Source organism: Amphiura filiformis, chromosome 2, assembly GCF_039555335.1.
Source record: "Amphiura filiformis chromosome 2, Afil_fr2py, whole genome shotgun sequence".
In the NCBI taxonomy this organism is placed as follows: Eukaryota; Metazoa; Echinodermata; class Ophiuroidea; order Amphilepidida; family Amphiuridae; genus Amphiura; species Amphiura filiformis.
The window spans coordinates 51,366,892-51,381,058 of NC_092629.1; the positions used below are offsets into that span (position 1 = coordinate 51,366,892).

General features: G+C 37.8%; 1 protein-coding gene across 1 annotated transcript in view; it reads right to left on the minus strand.

The window, feature by feature from the left end:
* Nucleotides 1-2,322: 2,322 nt before the first annotated feature.
* The window catches only part of LOC140146345 (uncharacterized), a 28,541-nt gene continuing 16,696 nt past the window's right edge, over nt 2,323-14,167 (minus strand). The window contains exons 5-10 of the mRNA XM_072168154.1: nt 10,994-11,606; nt 8,199-8,315; nt 7,672-7,851; nt 6,752-6,865; nt 5,480-5,619; nt 2,323-2,478 (exon numbers count right to left, since the gene is read on the minus strand). Of these exons, the coding sequence (XP_072024255.1) occupies nt 5,533-5,619; nt 6,752-6,865; nt 7,672-7,851; nt 8,199-8,315; nt 10,994-11,606 (1,111 nt within the window). The 3' untranslated portion in view covers nt 2,323-2,478; nt 5,480-5,532. The remainder of the gene's footprint in view (nt 2,479-5,479; nt 5,620-6,751; nt 6,866-7,671; nt 7,852-8,198; nt 8,316-10,993; nt 11,607-14,167) is intronic.

A 14,167-nucleotide genomic window follows, 5' to 3' on the forward strand; every position in this document is an offset into this window, starting at 1 on the left:
TGGGTAAGTGCAACAGCTGCCATGTGTAGATGCGTATAATATGCTGTGTAAATTGCCAAATGTTCACAGGGCAGCTATTGCACTTGCCCAATTCTGGCACTGAGCAGTCTAAATATGCTAACAAATCAGGTTTGAAAAAAATTGACCAAACTTATTTTAAAAGAATGTACATTATGGCTCTAATCATGTTAATATCCTTTTAACATTAACCTAAACTCAACCCAGAAAGTATCGAAATGATTATAGATGGTCAGATATATCGGGAACTGAAATATATAGCAAAAATTTATTTGATGTATATAAAGCGCAGCTTTTTCCTGGGCATTTTGATACCTCTTTTGTTGCTCTACGATAGCATTTGGTCGAGTTATGGGCGCTTGAGTGGCTTCAAGTCGGGTTTTGAAAGTTGCACTTAGCTCCTATTCAAGCCAAATGCGTTTGTTGTGTACACACACACACACAAAATAAAGACAAAGGACACCGATGTGCACTGTTTACTTAACCAGGAACTTTACTTAATTTTACTTCTTCGACTTCCATCTTCAATACTTGCTACCCTTTACTTATCTCTGACTTATCTCATGAACTCTTTCTGCTGACATCTCAATACTTGGTGTGCCCATCATCCCGGGCCACCATCACTGTCTATCACTGCCTGAAAAGCAATGGTCATTTTATTGGTCACAGTACAACGAATTTTACTTGAATAGGAGGTAAGTGCAACTTTCAAAATCGGACTTGAAGCCACTCAAGCGCACATAATTCGACCAAATGATATCGTACAGCAACAAAAGAGGTATCAAAATGCGCAGGAGAAAGCTGCGCTTTATATACATTAAATAAGTTTTTGCTATATATTTCAGTTCCCGATATATCTGGCCATCTATAATTGTTTCGATGCTTCCTGGGTTGAGTCTACAAATTAGCCACATCTTATGTTACATTTTGATGTATCAGTCTTTGTCCACAATGCAGAGAAATCTGCTCCATGGGGGCCAAAGGAGAACATTGAGTTACTATAATCGTGCAGTTATTACCTTATACAAACATTTAATAGGCTATCATATACTGAAAACACCAACTTAAGTTCTGAGGATTTGTGATGTGTATTTTCTTATGTATTCTATTGTTTTTTACTCCATATTTTTTTGTCTTTATCTCAATTTCAAATTTGCCGCCTTTGGCTCCCATGGACCAGATCGTGTTGTCACAAATTACTGTTGTGTAACACTTGACACAGCCTGTAGATTGGTTTATCCACATTGGACTAATCCATACACCTCTATGGACGACATGACCTTAATCTCCCACACAGGTGGCATATTTTTTTAATGGAGTTAGTGTATTTTTCCAATGGAGTCACCCATTCAGGCAACTCCATTCAAAATGCACACTCCCTGTGTGGGAGATTAAGGTCATAACTTCCGCAGGGGGCATATGCCCGGGTATATGGATTTTAACTGGAACAGCCCAATTTGATCCATATATTTCACGTGCCAATGTGACTACAATATATACAGTGGAAACTCGTTAATACAAGCTCTGATAATACAAAAACCTGATAAGACAAGCTTGATTCTCAGGTCCCTGGCACTGAATCCCTATGTAATATGTGATGGATAAGACAAAATCCTGATAAGACAAACTAAATTTTGTGGCCCCACAAATTTCGTATTAAAGAGTTTCCACTGTATCATATTCAAATGTATATATGAATGAGAGAATATATAGGGACAGTTTCAAAACTCCACTGTCGGTTTAAATGCATTCCATTGTTCAGAACAATAGAAACCGGCTCCAACTGGACGGGACCTGGCAGTTGAGATTTGAAGCCATTCGTAGTGTTTTGAGGTTGAGGGTGGTAATTCTACTGATGTTTTCTCTACTGCCCATATACAATTGAATTATAAAGGTCAGTTTCATATACTGAATGAATTTCTTAATTCATTATTATGCAGTGATATTTATAGTCCATATGCTTTCCTTGAGGCAGTAAAGTAAAATCAATTTTTGTGATTTTCGCAGAAAACTGCTCAATTTTGAAGGAATCTGTTATGTTAGTCAGATTCCTTGGGTCATTTCCTTTCTGAATATAATATTTATTATAAATATCATCATTACATTTAAGGTTACAATAAAAAATTATAATTAATTACTGAATTGAGGAAGGCGTACAGACTATAGGTGGACTTTTTAGGTGGGCATTGTAGCCTCCTTTAGAGTCAGTCAGAGAAGACAGGTGTATACATAATTGTGAGTTTCTTTCATGGAAGTTGTTGAAGTATATCTAAATTACTGCTTGAGGAAGGCATATCTGCCTATAGATGACTAAGGTGGGCATTGTACAGGCCTTTGTAGCCTTAGAGCCAGCCAGAGAAGACAGGTGAATACATGATGTGAGTTTTTTTGCATCATTCAGTGGAAGTTGGTTGAAGTAGCCATTCACCCTAGCCTTCAGCATTTGATGATCATTGAGACCTGGAAGGCAAATAATAACAATGATTTTATGTTATGAGTACATTTGTTTAAATACATGAAAATACATGATTGTATGTCACAACAAACCACTTGAATATACAATCTAACCTCTTTTCTCCAATCATGATGGGACCCAGCATTTGTCAGAGAAGTGAAAAATCCGATCAAGTGAATTATGTGCAACTCTGCTAGTTTGAAGTGCTAAAATTGGGACAACAAATTCAAGGGGTAAATAATAACACTGAAAGATGGTATTGAATGTAACCATAGATTAATAACACATAGATCGGAATGTTCCATGCCTGCGCCCTTAACTTGGCGGTGCTTACATGCAAACTCTCTTTTGTGTGCACTCGCGCTATTTGCTTTTTAGTTTGCTGACCCACCTCTTACTTATCGTCGACTCCCTTTAGGCAACATGCTTATTACCTTGCATGGTATGAGTGCAACATAGATATATACATGCCATGTATGTCCTTCTAAATACTTCAAAGCAACAAATTAAGGGGCTGAAGTAATAAAAACATGTTTTCGAGACAATCACTCAGCCTGATAACAGAGAGATCCATAAAAAGACGTTCGGACTGTTAAGGCAATAGAACCAAATTAGTTTTATCTTTCGATTGACCATAGACGCTTGGCGACCCTTAATATTTATGAAATCAATCAATTATTGTTAATTGTGCTTATACATGTATATCAATCTGTGCATGTAATGATATCGACCAATATAAATTTAACAGGAATTCTGATTCTGGGAATATAATAAGTTGAAGGTTCATTAATCACAAGCATCGAAGCAGCATCAACGGTTGCCAAAGATCGAATAAATTTGGTTATGGTGCCTAAACCAATGATCAATCAATCAATGTAGTGGTGATTCTCATACATTCTAAGCAAGATATATGCATACCGTAAAACCTCGTCTATAAGCATATAGAGTGCTTCTGATGAAAGCTAAATTAATCCAAGCGCCCTTATGGAGTTTGAGCAAATAAATTAAAGATCCAAGCATACAAACAAGTATTTTTGTAAGACCAATCTATGGTTTTAGATATATTCACACTTGTTTCATGTAAAAAATTGAACTTTCATCAAAAACGCTATATATGCTTGTAGACGAGGTTTTACGGTATGCTAAGATGTATGTGTAGTCTTCATGATCATGTGACCTTTATAGTCTTCATTATGTAACAGGTACGTAAATAAAAACATGTAACTAATTAAACAAACACAACTTAAATATACAAACAAATCAATCAATCAATCAATCAATCAATCAATCAATCAATCAATCAATCAATCAATGTAGTGATGATTCTCATACAAACAAGATATATGCTCATATAGTGTCATGTGACCATTATAATCAGCCATCACAGTTACTATCTGCTCTCAGAAAAACACCACATGTCTTGGCTTCAACATGGATGCACAATGAAGAGCATTGGGCTCATGGACGAAAGAGAAACAGACCGCGTACCATCAGTCAAAGTCCCCGTGTATTGTATGCTACCAGTTCTCGCATATTCATGAGGGCCGATTGTTCGATCATGCCGTGTCTAACAATCACGCCAGCGCTATGCGTGCCTTCAGCGATATCGCGATAGAGCGCTTGCGTGCTTTAGCGATTCTGCGACAGACCGTGAAAATCGCGGTAATTGCCTAGCAGTCTCGCCTGTCGCATTTCATGGAACAATCGGCCCTCATTATCGGATGAGGCGGAGACTTTGACTGGTGGTACGCGCTCTGTCTTATCTTACTCCTCTGTGATTGGGCTATTCCAGTTGAAATCCATACACCCCCTATGGAAAACATGACCTTAATCTCCCACACAGGGGGTGTAGATTTTAAATGGAGTCACTCACTGAGGTTAAGCCATATGAAATGCACACCCTGCACCTGTATGGAAGATGGTCATGTTTTCCATAGGGGTTGTATGGATTTCAACTGGAATAGCCTATTTTGGAGCAGACAACTCTGAATGGGTGACTCCATTTAAAATATACACACCTGTGTGGAAGATTAAGGCCATGTTTTCCATAAGGGTTTGTGTATTTCACCTGGAATAGCCCACTTTGGAGCAGACGACTCTGAATGGGCGACTTTATAAAATTCACAGCCAACTGTGTGGAAGATCATGTTTTCCATAAGGGGTGGATTTCAACTGGAATAGTCCGTTTTGTTACCCATCAAAGAGACTAGACCAGAAGAGTACCGTACAGCTGGAAATTTTTGTGGGGGTTCAATTTTTTGCGCTTTTCACGGACGAACAGGCAGCCGCAAATTTGTAACGCTGCAAGAATATTTGTTACACATAGTAGGCCTACTTAATGTGGATATATTTGGAAACATGAATTTATAAACACCCACTAAACTGGCCAGAATTGTTAAAATAGTGAAAAATAAACCCAGCAAAAATATCCCACTATACAGCTCGCATTCCGACATGCTTGCGTGTCACTCATGAAGGGCAAAATAGTATATGTCCGGATTGTTTCACGATCCACCCATTAAAATTCAATCTGGAGTGTGTACTTGCGATGTGTGTGAGTAATGGGCTATTCCAGTTAACATACACACAAGCATAATATATACCAAACAGGTCAACTATGTCACTCTTAACGTTGGTCTACTTTAGGGCATAGTTGTGAAAGCCTAACAATTCTGCCGATTACAAGCTGATCAAACTATAAAAGAATAATACCATAAAACCTTGTCTACAAAAATATATATATATGCCTCTTGACGAAAGTGACGAGAGGCAGACACTCTCCACAAAAACATTATTTGAAGTTTAAACAACTATATTACTGATATAGGCGGCTGTACAAACATGTATTATTATAAGAACAATCTAGTGTAATGTGTTTGTGGAGGGTATTTGCCTTTCCTTTCTTTCGTCAAAATACAACAACCTCGTTTAGAGAAATATATGCTTTGTAGATGGAATTCTTCGGTATTTGTGCAACCACCCAGAGCAAATCTGAATCAAACGTACCTGGTATTTATGCATTCATTAAATCAATAAAGACGATGCATTGACCCATCAATTCATCTTCCCCTGCCCTTGCGCCCTCTAGGTTCATCCGCAAATAACCTGTCTGCCTGTTCTTCATCTCTATTCCTTCGCTGTTCAGCCTAGTTAACATTAAACAAAAAATACAAATTTAACCCCATAAGAACTATATACTGCCGATTGGCCAAAATGAATATTGTGTCCAATTTTGAACCAATCAAGGAGGGTATTAATAAGAACGTCTGCAAATGCAAGTTTCACCATAAATAGTTTAAAGCCTAGTCATAACTGTTTATGAAATGAGCATTTCAAGTTATCAACCAATCATAAATGCTGTTAGACCCCTGGCCAATTTTGTGCCTATTTTTGCATTTTTCTCAACAACTATAGCGCATTGATTACAAGTAAGATATGTATATAGGGCAAGGACTACATACTACTGCACTGAAAATTCAGCAACTCACAGCAAGTAGTTATTGATATATTGATCAAATATTGGTTTTCCCTCTTTTTTGACTGTAACTCCACAACTGTTGTGTGTGTTGAAATAAAAGTTCCAGTGCAGTAGTTGTAGTCCTTGCCCCTATAATATACATATCTTACTTGTCACCAATGCGCTATAATTTTTTAGAAAAATGCAAAAAATAGGCACAAAATTTGGCAAGGTGTAGTACCCCCTTAAGGCAATTGTCATATATTGTGGGCAAAGTGGAAGACCATTATAGGTGGCATTTTTGGCAAATTTTGGAAGTTGATGCTTTTTTGAAGATTTATTTGATAACTCACAATTAAAGTTGAAGTAATTTTTCATTATTAGATAAGATATCGTAAGTTCTTTTAAAGATTTCTTTTCATTTTTATTGAGCGCAAGACCAGTGTCTTAGCCAGCCATCCGTCCACCCATCATTTTGGACTGGCAGATTGCTCCTTGGACAGGTAAGATTACTGCTTCAGTAGATGCGAAATTCAAATTTGAATAAAGTCAGAGATACCACTCACTTTCACTCAAAAAACGTGAAAAAGCATGTGTATGCAAGCCAAAAAGCCCCAAAATGGGCTGAAAATAAATAAAAACACAGGAATTTGAACTCACAAAACACCTGAATTCAGGCTAAAACCTGAAAAGTGGCATCTCTAATAAGTTCTTTGAAGCCAAAAGAAGACCAGAATATATAGCAATAGCTATTTGAACTGACTGAACCTCCAGAAGGTGCAGAGGTCTGCCATGTTCATGTCATTCATTCATAATCTCACCTGTAAGCCACCAAACATCATGTCATCGATATCATCATTAGGTCTATTACTGTGCTCTTCCAGGTCCCTTCCACCAATGATATGCGGCATTCCAGTCTGACTTGCATATCCAGCCTATGGGTCAAAAGAAAACAGAGTAGATTATGTAAAACTTGTCCCCGCTGTAAGTTACATTATGATTAAAGCTATAATGTGTGATTTGCTCCACAGCGACACCCTCATTTTTTGTTGAATTTCTACTTTTTGCAAGATATTGCAATGGCCAATGGTGTACTAAAATACTGTGTGAAAGACTAAGCCTGAAGTGCTTTAATTAGAGTAAAATCTAAGTTTCTATATTAAAGCCTGAGATCTCTGGTTTTACTCAGAGTTCACCGACCAGTGGTGACTAAACAAATCGCGTGCAGGTGAAGTATTGAATCATTGACATATAAACTGTGTACATCGCTATTTGTTAATACGTCGACATATAAACTGTGTGTCCCCTTCTTTCTCTCTTTTCTCCGCTTCTTTTGTCCCCATTTTGCCGCTTCTCCATCCCCATTTTAGGTGTCGGGAGGGGGGATAGCAATAGATTAAAACAATTTTTTGAATATATCGCCATGTACTTCACGCAGGTTGCACTCATCACCTGTGTGTCTGCAATCATACATTGAATACAATACCTGTATTTTCAAAGATACTAATCTTCAGGTGCGATAGATCAGAATGATATGAATATTCTATAGAATTAAGATCCAGTTTCTATCTTTCACATCTATGGTTCAATGCAGATTTCAAAAATTGTTTTCACCTATTGCTATGGTAGCTAATCCTTTTACATCATCACTTCTGGGGAATAGATGTAGAATATATTAAATAAAAAAAAAACTTGGAATATAAAACTTAAAATATCAAAGTGTGATTTCACACAGACATACCTTCCTAAACTTTTTGAAATTCTTGATGTTGGTTCTGCCGATAACTGGAGTGTTATTTGCTGGTCTTGGCTTTGGTCGTCTTATGACAAGACTAGAGTCCTCAATAGACACAACAGCGTAGGGCGGAGGTGGCGCTTTAGGTGCACCTGGTTCTTCTTTTGGTTCAGTTTTATGTTCCTCCTGTTTGATTGATGTCAGTAAGAAAAAAAATGTATTACGAATACACTCAAATGTCTTGGGAATACACCCAAATGTATTAGGAATACACCTAAATGTATAAGGAATACACCCAAATTTATTAGGAATACACCCAAATGTATTAGGAATACACCCAAATGTCTTAGGTATACACCCAAATGTAGGAATACACCCAAATGTCTTAGGAATACACCCAAATGTATTAGGAATACACCCAAATGTCTCAGGAATACACCCAAATGTATTAGGAATACACCCAAATGTCTCAGGAATACACTCAAACGTTTAGGAAATACACCCAAATGTAAACAAGCATATAACGTAGCTACCTTGGTTGGTTTGGTTGCAGTAAAAAACCCAGCAGGAGTGTCATGAGATGGTGCATTACTCTCTGATTCCTCATGGTCTTGAGATAATTGACTCTCTCTGGCTTCCTCTGCCTCTATCTGCAATATCAAAATGCGATTCCATTATAGAAAGAAATTGTGCTGGATGTAAACTTGATGCAATTTTGAACTTTAATCGTGAGTTAACTAGAGGTTTTGGGTTCTGATCCCCACGGCGTCAACACGTTGTGCACAAGTTATGCAAGGTTCTTCACTCCTATTGCCTTTCCTCACCCTGGGGCGACGCTAGAGGGGGGGGTGATAGGGGGTGTGTGACACCCCCTCAATACACAATTTTGTCGGCAAAAATAATTGACTGTTGTCGTCAAAACCATGTGATCGTTGGCAAATTTAGTCTTATCTATGTCATTGTCGGCAAATTGCAAGAGACATATAAAAGATTAATGTGGTACGAAATTATGTGATTTAAACAAAATGACCCGTGCTAATTTTCTAAAATTTTCAGAGTATGTAGTATGAACATGTAAAAATATAATCAAGTAGTTGCCTGTGACCTGCTCTTCTATGAAAAAAATAAAAAGTCCTATATCTCAATGATAATGAAACCTACCTATACTCACGAGTAGTAGATTTTATTTTTTCAAGCTTAAATCCAGGCCTTATCTGATGGTTATTTACTGATGCTTCTCACAACTTGCCACTCATCAGCAAAGTGTATAGAAGCTAACTTACAACATTGAAATTTTAGAGTTGACGTAAACCAAGGACCAGATCCCAAAAGACACAGGCATGGATTTGCAACAGGCTGAATACTAGGCAATGGGCAGATGAGGTTGGAATCCATACACCCTCTATGGAAGACATGACCTTATTAATCTCCCACACAGGGGGTGTAGATTTCAAATGGAGTCACCCATTCAGGTAAGCCCTATTTGTTCACACTCCCTGTGTGGAAGATTAAGGTCATGTCTTCCATAAGGGGTGTATGGATTTCAATTGGAATAGCCCAATTATGGGAAGCCATCTGAAGGGCCATATCAAGGATCAGATCCAAAAAGACAAAGGCATGGATTTGCAACAGGCCGAATACCAGGCAAAGGGCAGACGAGATTGCAAGAGCATTGGGCTATTCCAGTTGAAATCCATACACCCTAGGGTGCATCAAACGCCCCTCATGTCAATGTTATTTTTTGCTTGAGTGATTAAAGTGTGCCACTTATCAAGTTAAATAAGTGCTCCAAATTTAAATTCAAATGGAGGTCGGGAAATGGGTCCTCCATAAGCTCAAAGTTTGAGCGTTATTTGTATGTATAACGGTAGAACTACAAATGAGGCAGCTATTTTGTTTTACGCACTTTTGGACATGTAAAATAAAGGCTGCCATATTGATTCTGCATTAAACAGTGTGTTTGTAACTAAAATGTGTCACCTTATACTTAACAAATCATAACAATCATGCTAGGATGATGTCACAGGTTAGACATGCCTTAAAATGAATAGCTGCCCCATGTATTTAAATACATAATAAATCACACATTTCTCTTATTTGCGTTAATTCACCTGTTACTATCAGAAAGTGGGCAATATAATAATCATGTTGTCATAATCTTTCAAGTCATAACTGTCACTTTCCTTTTAGAAGTTATTAGTATAGATAAAGTTCAGTTGCAGCTATACAGTTGACGCTTTCGTAGATTGGGTTTCTTTTTCCTATCTTGTTCAACCACCTGCAAAACATTCTGATAATGTTTCTCACTGTGGGCTGTAGCCAAGAAATCTGCACTAAGTTTCACACGCGTTCTGCTGCGTCATTAACCACATTGATGGCTTTGACATTGCTTAGGGAAGACAGATATGCTGGGGACTCTGGCCATGTGTCTACTCTACAGCATCTGTTAAGAACTTGTCGTTAATCTATAAGATGTTCATAGTAAACCACGAATCTCTGCCTGCAAAATCAGCTAAAGCTGTTGTCTGTGTGATGTTCTCATCAGAGAACTTTGGCTTGCCAAAGCCTGAACCATACCGATTTGTTAAGTATAAGGTGACACATTTTAGTTACAAACACACTGTTTAATGCAGAATCAATATGGCAGCCTTTATTTTACATGTCAAAAAGTGCGTAAAACTAAATAGCTGCCTCATTTGTAGTTCTACCGTTATACTTACAAATAACGTTCAAACTTTGAGCTCGCGGAGGACCCATTTCCGGACCTCCATTTGAATTTAAATTTGGAGCACTTATTTAACTTGATAAGTGGCACACTTTAATCACTCAAGCAAAAAATAACATTGACATGAGAGGCGTTTGATGCACCCTAATACACCCCCTATGGAAGACATGATCTTAATCTCCAACACAGGGGATCTAGATTTCAAATGGCATCACCCTTTCAGCTAATCCCATTTAAAATTCACGCTCCCTGAGAGACTGTGTGGGAGATAAATATCATGTGATCCATATATGTGACACGATCAAGGGAAATGAGTCGTATGTCGCTAATATTGATTTTGAGATATTGCCAAAGAAAGTGTTAAAATTCTTTTCTTTTATATTGTCTCCAGCGATTGATAAATTGACGTAACTTCACAAAGAAAAGTTGTATCAACATGGGGTTTTCAGTTTCTGAAAGCTCTTAATGTCCTCTTTAGAAACATGTGTAAAACTCATTTTCGACCAGGGCCGACATGTGACTCATTCCCATTGATCATGTCACATATGGATTTCAACTGGAAGAGCCAATACCGTAAGTCATTGTTTTGTTTTCATCACTCACCTGATCAAGGACATTTCTCTTCCTTTTCTTCTTCCACATTGAATTTTGTGAGTCCTCTTCCTCAGCAACCGCATCAGTCTTCACCTCCTCCTCTTCTATCCTCACATCTTCCTTCATTCTCCTCCTCGGCCGTGTATTACCTTCTCCATCCCACAGTGAATCCAGTGTTGCCATCCTAGTTTTCTTCTGGTTGCCATTTCTAACATTTTCCTCTTCATGAACAACAGATACATCTTCTTCCTTCACAGATCCTGCCTCCTCATGATCAGAACCCATGTCCATGTGTTCTTCTTCATCCACCGCCTCTGACCTTTGACCCACCTCTAACCTTTGACCTACTTTGACCTTTCCTTGTTTATTATTGTTCCTCTCGGCAGGTGGACTAACAATTTCTTCTTTTACCAAATGAGGTTGTTTAGATACAGTTGTACCAACGAAGGAAAATTCCGGCGAAGTCTTTATGTTAGGTCCCGATTGGAGGCTTTCAGATGATTTTTGTGGTGTTTCTGCAACCTCAGTTTTGGAAGACTGTCTTGCTGGTCCTGCTGCTGGTGAAGGCGGTTCCAGTTTAGGCATCTTGGAGGTCATCTGGGGAGCACTATCCTGTCTCATCCTGAATGTGGGATGTTTATCACAAATGATGAAAAGCAAAAAGAGAAGACAACTGTTAATTTTTTTTCATAAATTTAATGTCCTTTTAGTAACCGTAACTGAACCAAACGTCACTGCACAAAGCATCTGCAAGCGCAGAAATCCCACTTCATGGGATTGTGTCATCATCCGAACACACATATGGGCACGGAAAGCTTGGCTGGCACCCGAGAAAGAAAGCTTTCTCTTCTATTTCTTTTTTTTCCATCCTTAATCTTTCATTCCCCCTCGCCAAAAAGCCCTGGTTCATTTAGCATTCCAATAGGTTCAAGATTGCAGTATATATAAACACATCACAAGAAATAAGTCCCCTTCTCATCATTTCATCATAACATTGTAAGGTTTAATTTTTGTACCATGTGGGCTCATTCAGCCACCAAGCCATGGACTTATCTTTCATTTTTACACCACACTTAGTAAACAGTCATAAAATTATTTCTAAGTTAGTTTTATTGGTACAAAATGTAACCTTACGATGTTTCGGCGAAATGTTATGAGGGGGACTTACTTCTTATCAAGTCAAACTAATGCAATTGAAAGACAACACATTGTTCTGCTAAAGTAATTTGCCAATTGACACAGCATTAAGTTAATGCTCACCTGGATATCAATAATTAATGAGATGTCTGTCTGTACCCTTAAGGTGGTACTACACCCCTGGCCAATTTTGTGCCTATTTTTGCATTTTTCTCAAAAAATATAGCGCATTGGTGACAAGTAAGATATGTATATTATAGGGGCAAGGAATACAACTACTGCACTGGAAATTTTATTTCAGCACAGACAACAGTTGTGGAGTTACAGTCAAAAATGAGGGAAAACTAATATTTGATCATTAAATCAATAACTACTTGTTTCAGTCACTGAAATTTCAGTGTAGTAACTGGATTCCTTACCCCTATAATATACATATATCTTTTGTTACCAGTGTTTTATTAGTTTATGAGAAAAATGCAAAAATAGTCACAAATTTATCAAGGGGGTGTAGTACCACCTTAAGAGCTGAAGATAACAATAGTCTGTATACATTTGACTAACTTTAGATGTGACATTTCATTATATTTACTCCAATGTCTCCAAATTAAAATTAAATGGTTTCAAGTTGTTGTTAACCCCTGAGCACTACCTGCCGATCTAACATTGCCTCTGATTGGTCAATTACATGATATCTTCATTTTAATCACCAATCAGAATGGAGCTTTGCAAATAATTCACTCCAATTTTTTTGCATAGTGAAATTATTCTAACAATGTTACTGATTGGTCCAATTGATAATGAAAACTTCTTTTTGACTAATCGGCAGGTAGTTCTCATGGGTTAAAACATAAACCCTATGACATAGGTGCTTATATACTCTGTACAAAGGTTTCAGACAGTGCATTGTTATCCTATCCCATGACACACCCATAGCTCCATGTATAACCACCACAGCTATAAAACCGTTACCATATGATGGTACTTTCGCCAGGTTCCCCACCCTCCATAATATTGGTATGGCGTATGAAAGAAGTCACGTTAGCCTTCAATCGTCTTCTTCCGCGCTCACCACACCGTTAATGTACGCTCTGCAGATTACCATAACGTATGATCTTCAACGTGAGATGGTCGTTTTAGAAGAGCACGCCGAGGTGGCGGACATGGATGTTGCTATGGATACGACCTTGGGTCAGACCTTTTACCTAGTCATCATGAACCTTTCTATAGCAAGAGTCTGTGATTGATGAGAAGACTTTATAATGGCCAATTCTAGTGGAAATCCATACACGCCTTATGGAAGATGTGACCTTGATCTCCCACACATGGGGTTTAGATTTCAAATGGAGTTAGGTAACCCCCATTTGAAATTTGTGGAAGATCAAAGTGATGTCTTTCATAGGGGGTGTATGGACTTTGAATGGAATGGCCCAACTCCTGCATCAAACTGCATGGATTCATTTTTCAGATGAATATTATGAGCTCAATTTAGGAAAAATCAAACCAATTTTAATTTGCCTATCCTTTACACCTGGCTGGTTTATTTTGTGCACTGAAGTTTTCTGTTTTACTTTTAAATTATAAATGTGTCAAGACCCGTGACCTGAATGACTCGACTTGAGACTCAATTATTGACTTAACTGCAAGCCTAATGACCAGTTTTCATAACATTTGACAAACTTTTGGGTCTGACATTGGTAACTAGTATTATATTTACTCCAATGTCAAATTAAATCCATAACGTACGATCTCACTTTTTTCACACCTGACTTTTTGGCATATTAGTAGCATTAATTACTCATGTCCCAACTTACACCTATTGGAATCAGCCAAATTTGTTGTGTTAGTAGGTATAATAAATTTATAGAGCACTTTTGAAATAATGTCATAATTATGACTTTAAAACCCCAACAGAACTCCATGTTAAACAGCTGGAATAGCCAGTGGGGATTCTTTCACTTTACCTTGTTACTTCAGTTTAAAATTTTTGACAAAAACCTTTCCCAGCAATTATTACAGAATAATAGTATTTCAGCATTTTAGGTAAAG